Source organism: Marmota flaviventris, chromosome 17 (assembly GCF_047511675.1).
Source record: "Marmota flaviventris isolate mMarFla1 chromosome 17, mMarFla1.hap1, whole genome shotgun sequence".
Taxonomy (NCBI): Eukaryota; Metazoa; Chordata; class Mammalia; order Rodentia; family Sciuridae; genus Marmota; species Marmota flaviventris.
In genome coordinates this window covers 46,429,981-46,448,470 of record NC_092514.1, presented here as the reverse complement: position 1 = coordinate 46,448,470, position 18,490 = coordinate 46,429,981, and the positions used below count along the sequence as shown (strand labels likewise).

Below are 18,490 nucleotides of genomic sequence, written 5' to 3'. Positions count from 1 at the left end.
TTAATATTTTCCACTGATAGGATTAATAAATCATGTTTTCATCCAATGGTTTTCTCTGAGGTATGAATTTCTCTATTTTGATACCAGATCTTAACATGTTTTATTTTGCTTGTCCATTTTCCAGTTCATTTTTGCAGCTATAGAGAGAAATTTATTAGTCTGTATTGCCGCCTTTCTGCTGTTGTGGAGCTGGATTCTCTGAATACCCAACAGTCCCTGAGGGAAGCCATCTCAGACAGTGAGGTTGCAGCTGCCAAACAAAGACACCAGCAAGTTTTAGATTTCATTCAGGTAACAGTTTTTGGTTTTGGTTTTGGTTTTTTCAGGTAATGAGAAGGAAGAGGCAGGGTGGAAAGGGTAAGAAACAAGCAGGGGAAAAAAAAACAGCAATCTGGACTGATTCAAAGCACACAGTGTGCAAACAGCCTGTAGATCTGGTTAAAATATGGAGCTCAGGAAGATGTGTTTTCAAAGATTTAAGAAAACGTTACAGATAAATCACACTATTCCTAAGAACTGTATCAGCCATACTGTAGAAAAAAATAACCCCCAGAAATAATGATCAGAATATTGTTCTTGCCTGATATCCCATTGTTAATTCCAACAGAAAGAAAAATTTTAATCTACTCAATATCTCAGGGAAAAAAATGACCCATCAGTTTATGTTAACCCACATTCTTTAAGAACTGATATTCCCTGTGTTTTAAACTTTTGTCTAGCAAAGTTAACACTTTACTATGTGGCTACTGATATGAGAAAATATGTTCCCTGTCTATGGTCTTGTCTGTAAAGACCTCAAGGTGACAGCTCAAGGGGCTTATGAAAGGAGTACTAACTAGTAGTCAAAAGAATTTGGATCTGGCTTGAAATTGCCTCTAAATTCCTCAGCCAAATCTTACAATCTTTCCATCAGTTACCAATTCACACAATGAGTATAATAGCAACAGCCCCATTATAAATATCACCATGATATATATTCAGTTCAATTTGATAAATACTTATTAAACACCCAGGTGTCAGGCACTATATGGGAGATACAAAGTTGAAACAGATATAGTCCCTGACCATAAGGAGTTTAAAATCCAGGATGATGGACAGAATATGTGTAAATACTACTTGTAAAATGTGCTGTATTTGTTCTGATTGGCCTGCTCACCAAATGATTTGCATCTCTCTCCTGGATTTGAGAATAATTACAGTAAAACAGACAAGATAACTTCTTACAACGATCCAGAAAAGGGTAAATGAGAACTTAAGTTTTATGAACTTTGGGCAAATAATCTCTCAAAGTCCCAATTTCATCTGAAAAAAATAGGGATGATAATAATAATAGTACAACCTCACAGCTTTACTGAGAGAATTCAATAAGAGAATGCATGTAAAACCCCCAGCAAAGTGTCTGTCACCTCATAGGCATACAATAAATTATATATTTATTTACTCATTCATTAATTAAAAGGAAAATCCTTTGAAATATGACTACACAAGAACTAAGAGTTTGAAGTATTCAGGACACTTGCGAAGTACTAAGTAACAAATCTTTAGGATTATCCTACTTCCCTCATCCTGGAAAGGAGATATCTTAGGTGACCTCTAAGACTAAAGAAATAACTTTTCAAGAAGTTACTTGTTCTGGTCTGAGAATATAATATTTAAAAATTCAAAACATTTGGTTCAGTTATTTCCAGTAAAAATGGAACATGGTGGGAAAGGGATAGGAAAGGCAGAATGCAGCATGAGGAGAATACAGAAGACTGGTTCATCTTTCGAGCCTTACATAAGGGACAACATAGCACGTAAGAATAATAATGGAAAAGTCAAAGAACACATATTTTAGCCCTGAATCTCCCTCTGATTAACTCTGGAGTAGTGGACAATTTATTTGATCTCCCAAGGTCTCATTCCATCATATGTGAAATAAAAGGACTGAATTAGATCATATCTAAGGGCTTAGTTGGCCCTAATGTTTCACAATTTTTAAAGAAATACTTCTCCAACCATGCTCTGCCTTCTTCCACATAAGCCTCTCTAAGTCCAATGTGCTCATCCAATGAGGAAGCTGACTCTCAGTAGTCTGTTGCATCTTGAACTCCTCCCAGATTTCCTGGCTCTATTCCCACTTCCTTACCACTACTCTCGCTCTTCTCTTATCACTTACCTAGAGCTTCACTAACATTTTCTTTTTGCCTTTCATCATGCCATTAAAGTGGGATGGATAAAAACAGATCACGCCAGAAATTTTTCAAAGTTCTTGCCTGCTCTGGTGTCCCAGAGCAGGTAACTTGAGAGCCCCTCTACATACTCCCTTACAAGCCAGCCAGGTATACATAGACTTGGATAAAAGCCAATTCCCAGATGGTTCAAAAAATAACTTCTTAGGCTGGGTATAACCAGACCCATCTTCCTGCCCCAGAGTCTTCATCTTCAGTATACTACACCTTGTTCCACCCAACTTAAATAACTACATCATCTCTCCCCTTATCTATATTGGCTTCTCCTTCTCTCTCTCTCTCTCTCTCTCTCTCTCTCTCTCTCTCTCTCTCTCTCAATGAAAACCAGCTGCAACCACTCATCCATTAGTGTTCACAGCTCAGACTACTACACACTATAACCTGCAGAGGCGACCGCCAGTCGCAAGAGCATTTGTATGATTCCAGATCTAAGACAGTGTTGAAGTCACTACACAAACCAAACATTGTAAAGAGCAAGGGAGTCTATGTAAATATGATTTGGAAAAGAAGCCAAGGAGTACAGCCAGATAGGGGGAGGGTTGGATGGGGGGATATAGAAAACCATAGATAAGGTATACTGGCCTTAAGTCAGCACATACAGCAGAAAAGTCAGTGAGTAAAAGAAAAAGAGAGAGAAGGAAAAGGGCGGGGGAGAGAGAGAAATGTCAAAGTGCAAAGACCTAGAGCTCAGCATGTTTTGAGCTGCCAAAGCCTAAAGGGCAATTAGACCATAATTTATATACTGTAATGCTTCAAATGCTTCTAAGCTGTAATAGAAACACAGCTCATTAAATATAGCCAATCTATCATCCCCTCAAGCACCTTGTAGCTATGCTGTGAGAAAACCAATCACCTTTATATTTTAATAAAAATATTATCTTGCCTGAGTACAGAAAAAAGAGTCTAATTTATGGGATGAAAACTGAAATTTGTAAAGAGCAGGGTGAGAAATGAATGCAGAACTTTTAATCAACAGTCCTAGGGAGTTCATGGTCTTTCTTTTTTAAAATGTGTCAGCAAGTCTTTAGAAGCTGAATTTGGACCTTAAAATCAGGGGGGATTATGTTGTCAGTTACTTTCAGATCAACAGTATAAGGTAAAATGGGTGAAAATTATACTTCTTTTGGAGCTACTTAGCTAAGTCCCATTAAACTCAATCCATGGGCCTCCCTGTACCTATGGGTTTTTTGTTTTCTTCAGCTAAGACTTATCCATCTCATCACTGAAAAAAAAGCTAAGTAGCAAACATTTCTTCTAAACAAAATTTTTTTTAATTTCTATACTAACTCTATCCTTAGCAATAGGCTCAGATAATCTAATCTTAAAAAAAAAAAAAAACAGGTATGATAAGTACATTTATTCCCTAAGGTCTCTGTAACAAATTACTATAAAATGAGTTCCTGAAGACAATAGAAATTTATTTTCTACATTTCTGGAGACCAGAAATTTGAAATTAACATGTTGGTAAAGACGCACTTCCTAAAAGAGGCTCTTGGAATGGAAGGCAGCAGGGTGTTCATTTGCTACCTCTCCCAGCTTCCAGTAACTATTGGCATTCCTTAACCTGCAGCCACATCACTCTGACCTGTGCTTCTGTGGTCACATGGCCCCCTTTTCCTATGTCTGCCAAATCTTCCTCTGTCTTACTCTTACAAGAATATCCTTATGTTAACATTTGTCATTGGAATTAGGGCACATCCAGATAATCCAAGCTAAATTCCTCCTCTCAAAATCCTTAAACACATCTTTTTGCCATATAAGGTGATATTTACTTTTTTACCATATAAAGTAATATTCACAGGTTTGAGTATGAGAATTGGACATCTTTTAGAGGTCTACCTTCAGCCCACTACAATAACCATGATTGTCATTTTGACAAAAGTGCATTCTTCTACATTATCTTACTTTATCCTTATAATAACCCTTTGAGGGTAAAGATTTAAAGAATTATGCAACCATTCCATTCATTCATTCATTCATTCATTCTTTCACTAAGCAGTCATTTTTTTAATAACTACTCTACACAGCTAAAGAGAAGATAGAAAAGTATAGTTCCTGTCCTTGACAAGCACTCTAAAAGCAGTTCACAATAATGTGCCTTAAAATAACTTTGATAAATTTTTTTTAAAGTAACTTTGAGACAAAGAGTATGCTACATGAGGTAGGGCCAATAAAAGCCAGCTGAGACAGCTATAATCTCATCAGGAAAAGTCTCATCTGGGATTCCCACTTTGCTTTATCTCTTGAATTTCATATTATTCCCTTCAAAATGGCTTGGTGCCTCCTTATGAGCCTTCCTGCCCAACTCACCAAGCTAACAAACCCTGGAGCTCAGTATCATGCTCTGCCAGGTCCTATTACCCCAGAACAGAACTAGATAGCAAGGGAAATGACTATCGACTACACACACAATGCCATTCACTGGTTCATTCTAGTCTGCCTGTTACTCTGATCATGGCCCACTGCATGTCACCATTTCAGATTCAACTCTGTGTTGGGAATACCAGGTTTGTGAATATTCTTTAAAAGGCAGGCTTAAATACAGATAAGTACAGTTAAAGACACAAGAAGAAATTTTGAAAATAAAATATAACACTGGGCAGTACCTTATCTTTAAAACCACTATAATCAAAAGGGCCTTGATCTTGAATTGTTCATGCAATGAACACCTTCTACCTGGAAGTAGAATTACATCAACTTTCTAAATATTCTTCAAAAATAAATCATAAAGTTGAAGTGACTTTAAACATCATTTAGTCCATTTTTGTGGTTGAGTAAATGGGCTTGAAGAAGTTAATGCCTTGCTGTAGGTACCTAGTGAAATCAGATGCAAAGCTAACCAGGGCCCTATGAAGCACTGTGTAACTAACTGCCTCTCCTTGGAGATAGAATAACCAGAAAGCTCACAGTCACCCTCTACCAAGACCTGGTAAAATATCTATCACCTATAGAAACAGGCACAGAAATTTGAGTGACTTTTACACAAACAGATTTTAGAGAAACTACTGTTATACTTTATAATGAAAATGTCATTAAAGTCACTTTGGTAATCCAGAAATCAAAACATAACAATTTAAAATGTGCTACCCTAAAAAAAACCCAAGAATGCTTAGATTACTTAAGAATAAGCTACGTAAGATGTTTTATACTTTGGAAGCAAGAAAACAATAAGTTTAATATATAAAGTTGCTTCTTTTCTCTTAACATAGGCCCAAGTATTCTGATATTCACATCTGACTGTATCGCATCCCCCACAATATCCCAATGAGGAATATTTCATTAAATACTAAGAATTAATAGCACTTTATAAGTGTGTATGATGTCCTCTGCGATATCACAAAGCACTTTCAAATTCATCATTTTAGTCATTTATCACAGCCCTATGAAGTATAAAAGGGAAGATATTTTATCCATATTTTTTAAATAAGGCAACTTAGGCTCAAAATGGTCAAATACTTGCTAAAGGTTATTACAGAGCTAAATATCATCTGGGTCTTCTGTTTCCACTAAAAGATATAGCTTTTCAGGTAAAATATGCAAAAAACAAGAGACTACAAAGAAGAGGTATTTTCTGGCTTAGCAAACACATTTTGAAATATTTTACTCTTATTCAAAAACCAATACTGTGGAAAACAGATCATTTTTTGGTTCTTAGGAAAACTTATTCCTTTTAAAAAGCTATTTGATAACTTAATGTCTCTTACCATTTTATTCCAAAGCAAATAGATGAAAGTTGGCGTGAAATGAGATGGATCATGGATGCTCTACAGTATGCAAGATACAAACAACCAGTTTCTGGCTTTCCCATCACTAAGCTGATATACCCCTCAGATGAGCAGGATCTAAAGAAGATCAATTCTACATCATCACATATCGACTGTCTTCCATCACTATCCCCATCCCCAGAGATGCACAGAAGAAAGGCAGTGAGTGGTAAGCAATAAAGTTCTAAAGTTCCTTGGTTCAGTCACCAGATTCTTGGTCCTCTCTCCACCAATGATTTTCTTTGTGCTGAGGCACTGGTTCAAGCAAGTTGCAAGAAACACTGCTCAGTGGTAATAGTTTGAACACATAAAAGAAACCAAACCAGAATAGTGGAAAGGCCAGAAACTAGGTCAATAACCTGAAATCAACTCCATTTAGGAAAAGTGAAGAGTCAGTTCGGTTCTTGACCACACTTCCTGGAAAGAACACAGAGCAAGGGTAAAGATTCAGAAGTACCAAATGAGAATGGCTATGGTGCCAGGTGATGGCCATGTCAGCCAAGAGAATCTAATCAAATCAGGGTAGGGAAGAACAGACAGCCTATCATAAAGAAGAACTGACAAAACTGAGGCAGGAAGCCAAAGTAAGAGATGAAGACAAACTTCCCATCCATCTGGCACCAATATTCTGAAGTGAAGATGGGAAAGGGAGAAATCTTAGATAAACTAGTATCTCATAACCAAAGCCAAATAAGTAGCATGCCTCTCATGAATATGATGAACTTACAGAAAAGCTGAAGGATATGTCAAGCAAGGCACCTCCTCCCTTGGGAAGTCTGAGGTTAGATAGCAAAATACTATCAGCAAAAACATCAGTAGGTTAACAAATGTATACCAAAATCCTTTATGCTCATAAGCAGAGAAAAAGCATACTAAGCATAGGTTATGTAGTACCGTATAATTCTCTTTCCTAGAACATGTTGGGATTAGTGTTATTTGTCTAGTCTATTAAAATAATGGCCACTCAAAGCAGCTTTCTCAATTTTACAGCTTAAAAGATCTCCGATTTTTTAATCTTCATAGTTATTTTTTAACAAACAGTTCCAATTTGTAGACTTGCCCCATAGGGGGCAGCATGGTGTAGCAGAAAGAGCTTGGGCCTAGAAATCAGAGATCTGGATTCAAATCTCAGCTTTGTTTTGCTATATGTGCTTGAACAGATTACCACATGTGAGCCTCATTTCCATTATGTAAAAGGTGAATAATAATATATACACCTTGAAGGGTTATTTGTGAATAAGACAATCTATATCAGCAATGCGTGGGATATAATACACAATTATTACAGACATATTTAATGTTGTTATTCTTATTATAGAAAAATTTAGTAAGGACATTAGCTAAGTCTATAAGTTAAGTCTGTATGTGCTCTTATGATTTAAAAGTCTCAGTGTCTAAAAATCAAAACTTGGCAAAACTTGGCAAATTGAGGAATATTGGGAGACAGCTAATTTATATTACCAAAGGAGTCCGTGACTTATCAACTAATTCAACAAAAGAAATAGAGTATATTTTTATGAGCCTCTACTGGTTTGGGGATACAAACCAAATATCTTCTCTGCCAGAAACTAGTCTAATAGGAGATAGAAATATATTAACCAAAAATTGCATGGGTTATAGAGTCTATTAGAGGCATTAGCCTTTAAACTCATGAGATGTGAGTTTCTTGGAAGAAGTGACAGAATCCAGTACTAAGAATAAGCCAAAGATGAGCAGAAAAAGAATAAAATGGAGAACACTATAGGCAGAGCAAACAGATTATAACTGTGTACACTGTCTCACTGACATTCAGGACTTAAAGACATTGTTCATTCTTTTTGTTTTTCATTTAAAAATATTTTTTGAATACCCAGTATGTGCCAGGCACTCTTCAAAGAAATGGGATATAATGAAAAAGTAAAGTCTTTATTCCTATAAAATTTATATCTAGAAAGAATGAGAAACAATGAAAACATAAACAAAAAAGATAAAATCAGATAGTGAAAATTCCAGTGTCTAATACAAAATAGCAATTGAATTGTGAGTAGGCAGGAAGATGTTGACTTCACTAGGATGATCAACAGAGATCTATCTGAGAAGGTGTGATACTTGTACCAACCACAGGATAAGGCAGTAATGCGAAAATCTGAAGATGGAGTATTATAAGCAACAAAAGAACAAAAGACCTTAGGTGGGTGAGGAATGGAAAGAAGGTCCAAGTGCTTGGAGTATAATGCACAAAGGTGTAAGTGGTACAAGATGGGGGGGCAGGGGGCTGGAATAGGCAGGATTCTGTAGGCAGTACTAAGAAGTTTGGATGTTTCCTACTTGTGACAGAAAGCCACTGGAAATTTTTAAGCAAGAATTGATTGGATCTTCAATTATAGTTCCACTTTCAAATCTTACTATTGTATGAAGAGACCATAGAGGAGAACTACTGAGAGGAGGGAGACCAATTAGGAAGCTATTAACGAAGGATATAAAAAGTTTTCTGGCTTAGGTATTTGGGGATATCATGATGTTATTTACCAAAAAAAAGAAAAGAAAAAGAAAGAGAGAGAGAGAGAGAGAAAGGAAGAAAAGAAAGAAGGAGAAACAAGCTTGGTGGTTGGGCATGCTGAACTTGTATTAGCTTTGGAATATTCCAGAGGAAAAAAAGATGAGTACGGTCTGGAGCTAAGGAAAGAAAACTAAGCTGCTTATACAGATTTAAGAAATTGTTGACATGTGGATTATGTTTGAAGCTATGAAAATGCTTGCAATAGGTAAAATAAGAAGAGAGGATGATGGAAGGATTCCCTATGGAATGAAGCAGCAAGACTTCTTAGTCTAAGAGGGAACAAACAGAGAAAGAAGATACAAAAACAAGAGAGTATTGTCACAGAAATTAAAGCATGTCAAAGGATGGTGAGAGGTTAAACAAAACAACTGTAAATCTTCTGTTGTTTTGCTTTTTTCAACAAGAAGTCATTGGTAATCTTAATGAGAGCAGTTTGTGAGGGGAAAGAAAAGCTGAGCAGAAGTAGATCAGAGAGTAAATGGGAGGTGAAGAAGTGGATCAGTAAGACACATTCTATTATAATCTTGGCTGTGAAAAGGAAAAGGGAGGGAAGGCAGTAGCAAGAAGAGTAAAGGATTGAAAGGCATTTTTTAAGGCAGGAAAGAATGCCCTATCATCTTCCACAGTTCATAAAATTCTAGAAACAACCTTTTAATTCTATTTCCACCTTCACAGCTCATCAGCCCTCTCTGTTCACAGAACTTTCCCAGTGTTTAATCTTCTCTTGGCCACACAGTCCCAAGTGGGTTCCTCCTTGGCTGTATGAGGGTGGCCTCCTCCATGCCATAGAAATGCCAAACCCTCACATTGGCCTGAGGATGGATTACACACACTCCCTGCTGGGAGGATCTGGCCAATTACATTTGGATTTTATTATTAACTTAAAATGTGAGTGATCATCATTCTGTTTCCTAAAATACAACTTTCTCTTGGGTCCATTTATTTCTCTGAAGCCAAGATTCCATGGGCTATGAAACACAAAGACGTGGAGGGCAGCAAATGACAAATGGAACCCAGTGACAGGGAAGCACTGTTGAAAGCAAGGAGAATCTTATCCCCTTGAAAAGCAGAAGCCTTTCAGAACAATGGCATCTACCACACCATACTCTGTTCTCTCCACAAGTGTGACCATTTCAAATTGTTTGGAGACCATTTACAAAAGAGGAAAATATCCACTTTAGAGGAATATCCCCAATGGGTTACTCAACGAGGCTAGGTTTGCAGCATAATTCCATTCTGTGAAGATAGGGTTCACCTAACTTCTAAGGAACCTGTGTGACCTACAGAGCCTATGGTGCCAGCCCAAGATTCTAAGGTTGTTAAAATCATGTACCTTTGATTTGTTTACGAAAAATTTGTTGGGGATGGGAAGGCAGGGAGTGGAACTCTTTTAACTTACTTCCCATTTCTGTGTGGTTTTTAAAACACAAAGTAGAACTCTTCTGAGTCAATTAAAATTAAGCATCTCCCAAGGACCCAAGGGGGAAAGTTGGCTCCTAGAAAAGGCAGCTCAAGGCAGGGGGTGGAATGATTTGGTCCATCACATGGGTATTTTCTCTCCCACTCCTTTTCTGTGGGTATAGTGGTCACAGGCAGCAGCAATCTTTTTTTCCGATACTGATGTTTCTCCTGGTGACACATGGGTGAGGCAATAAAGGGGAGGGGGTGTTATTTTCTTCACATGTATTTGAATATTATCCTGATCTTCCAAATGTAAATGTTCCTGGTAACCTTTTCCCTCATGATGTTAAGAACACTGTGATATAAACCAAAGAGTTCAAAAATTCAATTTAAAGATATTATTTCTCTTGGGAAGTTAGAAGGTGAACAAATCTCTGAGGTTCTACCTAAGGCCTGATGAGAAATACAAAAAAATTATTTATTTTTATTTAGTTAGTTTTTGTGATTGTTGTTGTGGGGATTGTGCTTGTTTTTTGCAATGCTGGGATGGAACCCAGGGCAAGTGCCCTACTACCCAGCTACATCCGAGCCTAAATTTCTTTATTTAAATTATTTAAATTCTACTCATAGAGGAAATTGATTTAATGAAGCACTACACACATACACATATATATGTTTATACATATATATTTTTTGTTATATATATATATATATATATATATATATATATATATATATATATATATACACATATATGTACATATATTTGGATAGTGACACATTAAAAATGTGAAGATAGATTTTAGGCCAGATATGACTTATTATTTCTTTCTATCCTGCCATACCCCCTGCCTTGAAAAAAAAAAAGCAACAGCTTTAAATCAATTATTCCTTCCTGAAATGTCATCTCCCCATAACGCCCTCAAAATCCACATCAACTCTACTCTGCTGTTGTTGGCCTGATCCACAGAGACCAGGAATTGCAACACCATTACAATAGCATGAAAGCCAAGCTTCCTAAGCCAGCACTAATACTATGGGCAGAACTTTCAAGAGGCTCCCAGGTCAACCAGAGGGGAAACTCAAGATTCTACTAGTGCTGGCCTGGCCAGTGAGCCCTCTAAGGGAAGTTGAGGAGCACAACCAGGTTTATTAAAATAACAACCAGGCAAGATGCCTACAATGTTTAATGGAGCATATGGCCTGGATCTGGAGATGGAAGCTGCACTTTGCATTCTATTCCAGGAAGGGAGGGAGTAGTAGTGGCCTAAGTCCTTGGAAACTCTCCTCAGTGCCCTGGCTGGCATCCTGGAGATTTTCCCAGCTTGTTCTGGGAGGGCTATCCCACTCTAAGCAATAGATTCCACTAAGTCTTCTAATAATTATACAACTACCATGCAAGTCAAATATTTAGATTCCTATTAGAGCAGTATTTCCTACCTATGGGTCTGTGAACAAGATGATATTTACCACTCCATACCCAAGCCCTTTTTCACCCCCATCCTGAATTATTACATTTATAACTGGGCCTTGTTTCACCTATTATCTCTAATGCTCCTAGAAACTATAGTAAATAAGTTGTATCATTTACTAATTCATTCTGGAATAGCTTATCAACAGAAGATGCCATACAAGAAATTATTGTACTCCTTTATTATTAACAGTATTCTCACAGCAAAATCTTGAAATATATCTGTTTACTGATCTATATTTTAATGATCTTCATTTGTTTTCTAAATATTTTCTATTACAGGTGAAGGGATCTTGATAATGGTATGCCTTTGGTTTGTAAGGCATTTAAATGTATCTTAGCAAACTAATATAATCCTCATAGCACCTATGGAAGATAAGCAATATTAACTATCTACATGTTACAGACAAAAAAAGGTTCAGAAAAGTTGTAATTTACCCAAAATCATAGACACAGATAGGAGCCTGATAGAACTTCAGCCTAGGTTTGTCTAATTTTAAGACAATTGTTCTTTCTGCTCTACCTGGGCTAACTCTTGAGTCAAATATCACCAAAGATAAAGCAAAATTATCTGGGTAACTGTTTTAAGGAGTATATATTGCAGATTAAGTAAATTAAAGCTTTTCAAAATGCTTTCAGCGTTGTTTTCAAGGGACAATCAAATCTTACTACTCTTTTATGTTCCCATATTTCAGTGTCTGTTTAAGTTCCACTTCAATTCAAGGTGCTTTACAGCATAAGAGGCTAATAATAGAAGGATGATGAAGATGGAGCCTAATGGGGAGGTTCTCATGGTCTGCTCATATGCCCATGTTCAGATTAGATAATCTGGGAAATAACAGGAGATTCCACAAATCTCTTTGTTTGACTCATTCCTTAGCCCATTCCTTCATTCACTGACTTATCCAACATTTACTAAGCAGAGATATGAAAAAGACATAGTATACAGTATGTGGTCTCTAGGATTTGTAGTTCAATGAAGGAGACTAATATGAAAACGGATATTTGTAATAATGATAATAAAATTCTAAGTGCAATAACAGATAAAAGTAAAACTTGATAAGAGGCAAGAGAACTAAGCAACTTCCAATTCATCTGAGGAAATCAATACAGGCCCTTCTAGAGAGACCAGGTCTTAAAACATGAATGTCTTGATCCTTTGAAGCACATCTTCTTATACTCCTTAGTCCTCTCTAAACAATAAATGTTTGCTATTTGTATAATGAGAGATAAAAGTGAAAACTATTTTTGCAAAGTACTTGACCTATGAACTGGAAATAGTAAGAAAGTGTCACAAACTCCTCAGTGGTTGCTTCTGGTTTTAAGAACTTTTACTATCAGTCGTCCAGTGAATAGTATGATAGCATCCTCCTACTGTGGTTCAATCTATGACTGAAGATATTTGTGGTGAGGTTGATAAATTCAACAAGGAGCGTTGATCAGGTTTTGAACTCTAGTGTTGGCCTTGCATCTTAGTAAGAAAGATGGAAGAATGTGTTGTCCTCAGACAAGTGGTTAGGGAAGAAGACAAAGAGACTTTAAGGTTAAAAGGAAAGAAATGGATAAAGCCTTGGGCTGAATAAATTTGGTAATTCTTAAGAAGTTTTTTTAAAGGTAAAAAAAAAACCTCTAAAGCTAGGCAATCAAGGCCTACATATATGTGGACTCCATAGTCTTCAAAGACCAAACTATTTTTCAGCCTCCCCATCTAAGCATCAGCTTGTTTCCAAGGCTGACTGAACACATCTTGTTGTAGGCAACTGAACAAAAGAAGAACAACAAAATGACCTGTCTCTCAGGGTAAGCCAATTCTTTTATTCAGCCTTCTGGAAGTTTCATACAATACTTCCAGTTTTATCTCAATGGCCAAAAATAATTTTATGATCACGCCCAGCTGTAAGGGAAACTAAAAAAAAAAAGGTATTTTATGTGAGAGCATAGTTGTCCCAAATGAAGTTAAGATTTTGCAACTAAAAAAGTATACTGGTTACAACCACATGTGAGAGAGTGAAACTGACATCCTGCTCTGCCAATTATGAGTAAATATGCATGTCATCTCCTACAGTCAGGAAAGAAAGCATAAAATCACTTTATACCCTGACCCTGAAATAAACAAGACAAAATGGCATTTCATGTATCTCTAATTTCTAAAGTAAAAGAAACCCTGATATTAACTCCCTAACAAAACAAACTTTATCCCAGATTTTTATAATATTCTTAAAATACTTGTATCTGATTTTCTACCACAGACTATCTGTATCCAGGTAATCCTGTGGATTTTTTTCTTCAGTTATCTGTTGCATTTTTTTTAAAGAGAGAGAGAGAGAAGAAAGAGAGAGAGAACTTTTTAATATTTATTTTTCAGTTTTTGGTGGACACACATCTTTATTTTATTTTATGTGGTGCTGAGGATTGAACCCAGCAGCCCAGCGCATGCCAGGCGAGTGCGTTACCACTTGAGCCACATCCCCAGCACAACATGTTGCATTTTTTAATCAACAAGTCTTCTGAATATGGATTCCTTTCCAGATCTCTCCAAGTAAACTATTTTTCTTTAAGTAGTGCTTCTAGGCCTCTAAGTCTTCCTTTCACAGCATCCTCAACCACAAGATGATGTCTCGTTTCTCACTATTATAAATCATGCTGCAGTAAACAACTTGTAAATGCCTCCATGTGCACATGGTGACAATTTCTCAAACAGATATCCAAAAAAAGGACTTGCTAGGATAAATTATATGCACATTTTAAATATATTCTGCCAAATTGCTGTCTAAAGAGTTATACCAATTTATCCTCCTCATCACTACATGAGAGTCCTTAATTTCTCACACAACACTAACACATGAAATTTTCACTCTTGAATCTTTTGTAACTTTCATGGGCAAAAAAAAAAAAGCCTCATTGTTTCAATCCATTTCCCTAATTACTATCTGGGCTAAACATAATAATAATAATATGTTTATTGGCCATTTGAACTAATTATTCTTCCAAGTGTTTCGTTCTTATCTTCTCTCATTTGCCTTGTCTCCTAATTTACAGATTTTTATATATTCTGACTTTTATTCTTGTTACACGTTGTTATTCTTCTTCTAATCACTTACGTTTTAACTTTGCTGAAGATGCCGTTTGTTTTTACGAAGCATTAAACTTTGATGCAATCAAATTTATCTGCCACTTCTTTTGTCCTCTGCGGTGTTGTCTTGCTTTAAAAGATCTTCCCATTCAAAATCTGCAAACATGTTGATTTCTAATATTTGGGGGTTTTCTTATTATATTTAACCCATATGGAATTTATTTTGATATATGTTATGAAGTAGGACTTTCTCTAATTATTTTGCTAAAAAGACAGCCTGTTGTCCCAACACTACATATTGAATAATTTATTTTGTTCCCATACTTTTAAATTTTATCTTTACCATATGTTAAATTACCACAGTCATATGACTGTCTCTGGACTCTATTTTTCTGTACTTCAGATCTGTTACATTTCTGTACCAATACAACAAAGTTTTGATGACCAAAGCTCTACTGTATGCTTTAATATCTGGTAAAGCCGACTCCTTCCTATTGTATTAAAAATAAAAAGTTTGCTATTCTCATAAATTTTCTCTTCCACAATAATTTTAAAATCAATTCATTAAATTCCATTTTAAAATCCTATTGGGATTTTCACTGAGATTACCTCATATTTATAGATTAGGGACTACTTGTTTTTTAAAACCACTTGCACATTTTCAAAATTAACATGTATTCATCAAGCACCTACAATGGGCTAAGCTCTGTGGGAAATTCAAAGGATTTCAGACAGTTCTTGCTATACAGAAATGTAAAACCTGATTGGAGAAAAAAAGATATGAACAACTACTGAATTAAATAACAAATATCCATAGAACTAAACTTGTAGCTCACTCATGGCCATTATAGTATGCACCCTGAGGCTTATTTTCGCCTCTGAGTTTGTTTGTTGGGCCTTACAGTTTTTGCTTTTTAAAAACTGGCAATGTGTTAAGTCATAAACATAATCAGTTTATTCTTTAGTCTTCCTAAGTAAGTACTGTCATCATCACCACTTATAGATAAAGAAACCAGAGCTCAAAGAGGTTAAGCAACTTTCCTAAGATCACTGAGCAAGTAGATAGAGGGAAATGAGGATCTTAAACCAGATTTCCTATCTTCAGTCACCTGTGTCTTTTCTTCTTTCCCCCTTTAAAAATCCCCATTGTGTGAAATACAAAATTCATCTCAGAAATAATAGGGAATGAATAAATGAGCAAATCCGGCTTTGTTTCTTATTTCATCCCTTCTGCAGATAGATGCCCAGAGAATAAAAGTGTGTGTATGTGTGTGGAGGGGGATACGAAGGAGTGTTCCTCACCATTATTAGGGTTGGATTTGTCAGTTCATCTCTTTCCCTTGAGCCTTCTGTATAAATTGTCGGGCCTTGTGCAAAATGAAAAAGTGAAGCCCTTGTTCAAAATTAAAGTTTCAAGGGGTGACAACAGGAGAATTTAAGTGATGCGTGGGGCCAATGCAGGATCCTATGCTCATGATGCAAGCCCTGGCTCAGAGTCTCTTTTTCCTAACATTTGTTCTTGGCTTTGCAGAGTCCCAGCCCTGCTCTGATGAAGAAGGCTGTTCGGAAGTCTTCCTCCCCACGGACAGCGACTACGACTCCAGCGACGCCCTGAGCCCCAGAGACCTGGACCTGGTCTACCTTTCCTCCCATGACATCGCCCAACAGGCCCTTAGCGGTCTCAGCGGCAGCGCCCCGGACGTCCTACAGGTCCACGACATGAAGACGCCAGTGGGACTGGGACAGGACCCCCAGGGCAGGGCGCAAGGCCTTGACCCTGACCACTCGTGCGTCGAGTTCCTCCACGGCCTGTCACTCACCGGCCTCGCGCCCAAGAACCACGCCAAGATGGCACCGGGCGCACGGCCGCCGCTGGGCTTCCTGGGAAAGCGGAAGTCAGGCAAGCACCAGCACTACGGAGGCTTCAGCCGCCACCGCCGCTGGCTGCGCATGCACAGTGAGACGCAGTCGCTGTCGCTCTCCGAGGGCGTCTACACGCCTCACCTGTCCCAAGCCTGTGATCCTGCCCAGGAGCGTAGGGTGGCCGAGGGGCCTGGACCTGCCCTCGACGGGCACCGGGGCCTGACCTTGGCCCACGCAGCCAGCCTGCCCGAGGAGTGCAAGGGCTGCCTCCAGGACCCGAGGCCTTCTGCCCACCGCATCTACGTGGAGCCCTACCCTGGCGCCCTGATACGCCAGGACGCCCAGCCGTGGTCCGGCTTGAGCCCGCCCCCTGGAGGCCGAGTCCGCCTGTCCAGCCCTGCCCATCCTGAGATGAGTCCCGAGGGTCCCACCTCGCCAGTGTCCGAAATCCTCAGCAGCATGCTTTAGGAAGGCCCGCGCTGGCTGTCCACCATCCCACTGCTAGTCCCTGCCTTGCCCATCACCCTGGCTGCCCCTCTTTGTCCTCACCCATTTTTGAACGTTTTGAATGCTACAAATCCAAAGGTTACAGGTTCAAGGACCTCTTAATTAAGAGTAGAGCAGAAGCCAAGGCCAGAGTTGCCAGCGCTATTCCCGGTTCAACCTAGAAAGGGCGTAGAGAAGCTTTTATGTCAACATGGAGTCTGAGACGCAGTGATTCAAACATGCCACCCCGTTAGTGGCATCTGTGGCTGAGGAAGGCCAGCCCGAAGACACACCCTCAGTTTTGCAGCTGGCTCTGTAACCTGACCCCTGGGTTTAGGGCTGTTTCATGAATCTGTGATTAATGAGGAGTTTTACAGCTGGAAATAAGATTGGCATAGCTTTCTCCTTGAATCCAAACCTTTAGAGTGGTTTAGGGAAAAGAGACCTGGGTTGTGTCTTCAGAGCATGGTACCAAGTAGACTTTAACTAAGAGTTCCCTACCAGCTAAGCCGGGCCATGCCAAAGTGCAGGGTTCTCAGAACTCACCAAATCCAGTTTATCATCAGCACTTATCTGATTAAATAGGCCTTGGCAGACCTCTTTGTCTTTTAGTGCTATGTGGAGACCACCAGAAACTAAAATAGAGGACACTTCCAGCTCTAACTTGCAAAGATAGAATAGGATAGAAGGCAATCCTTCCTGCTCATTCAGCTCCCATTCTAATCTGAAAACGAGCCATAAATTGTCCTAGGCTGCAAGGAGATGGCTGAGTTAAATGAAAGCCTGAATTGTAGACAAGACCAGGAGAAGGAGAGAAATATGAGCAAAAATGTATTTCCTTTACAATTCTAAGCAAAAGAAGTCCATGGGCGTCATGTCTCCCAAAATTGCAGTGGATTTGCTCAGGATTATGAAGTGGTGAAGTCATCTTTAAACAAGGAAGTTCCCTGCAGATGTGGCCAGGCAGTGATAGGCTCCTCACAGCCCCTTGAACATACCTCTAGGCCCACCCCACAGGTCAAGGGACTGGGGTCCAGGGTTAGGATTGGCTGCCTTCCTCTTTCAAATCTACTCAATGTCGATTTTGCCCCAAAATCGTCTGGCCCATGGGCCACAGGAAAAATCTTTCTTCAGAAGACCCTGGCAGTGGTTTATTCCAAGAATGTGCTCAAAAACACCTGGAAATCCTATACTCATTGCCTCTTTCCTGAATTTCTCACAAATAAGCAACCCAAATCAAAGATAAATTCCACTGAATATTCATAAAGGGCATGAGTCTTTCATCTCTTGGAATCAAGACCCCTTCAGTTCAGTGATATTCTAAATGATTCTTTTCTGCTTCACAGGCATTTTAGTTAAATATTACTCTTTATGAGTCCTTCCATTTCTGCTCATGGGAATTCATACAAAGTCCCCTGTTCACAATGTTATTTTGATCCCTTCCATTTTTAAAAAATTTAAACATAAATAATTACCATGCTGGAAAGGCACATATTTGACCCATGGCCTATGTTCATTAAAAAACTAAAGCCCAGAATTCAGTCTTTTTTTTTTTTTTTAAGAGAATTTACACTCAATGAACTCCCTCCAAAATCTTCATCAGAATCACTACTGTTCCTTTTCCACGCCTGGGAGGATTTTAAAGTGTAGTTTTCTTCTATG

General features: G+C 38.3%; 1 protein-coding gene across 1 annotated transcript in view; it reads left to right on the top strand.

The window, feature by feature from the left end:
* Positions 1–16,810, top strand: part of Ankfn1 (ankyrin repeat and fibronectin type III domain containing 1) — a 146,804-nt gene extending 129,994 nt beyond the window's left edge. Inside the window, exons 15-17 of the mRNA XM_027950357.3 lie at positions 125–291; positions 5,951–6,164; positions 16,011–16,810. Of these exons, the coding sequence (XP_027806158.2) occupies positions 125–291; positions 5,951–6,164; positions 16,011–16,810 (1,181 nt within the window). The remainder of the gene's footprint in view (positions 1–124; positions 292–5,950; positions 6,165–16,010) is intronic.
* The last annotated feature ends 1,680 nt before the right edge of the window (positions 16,811–18,490 follow it).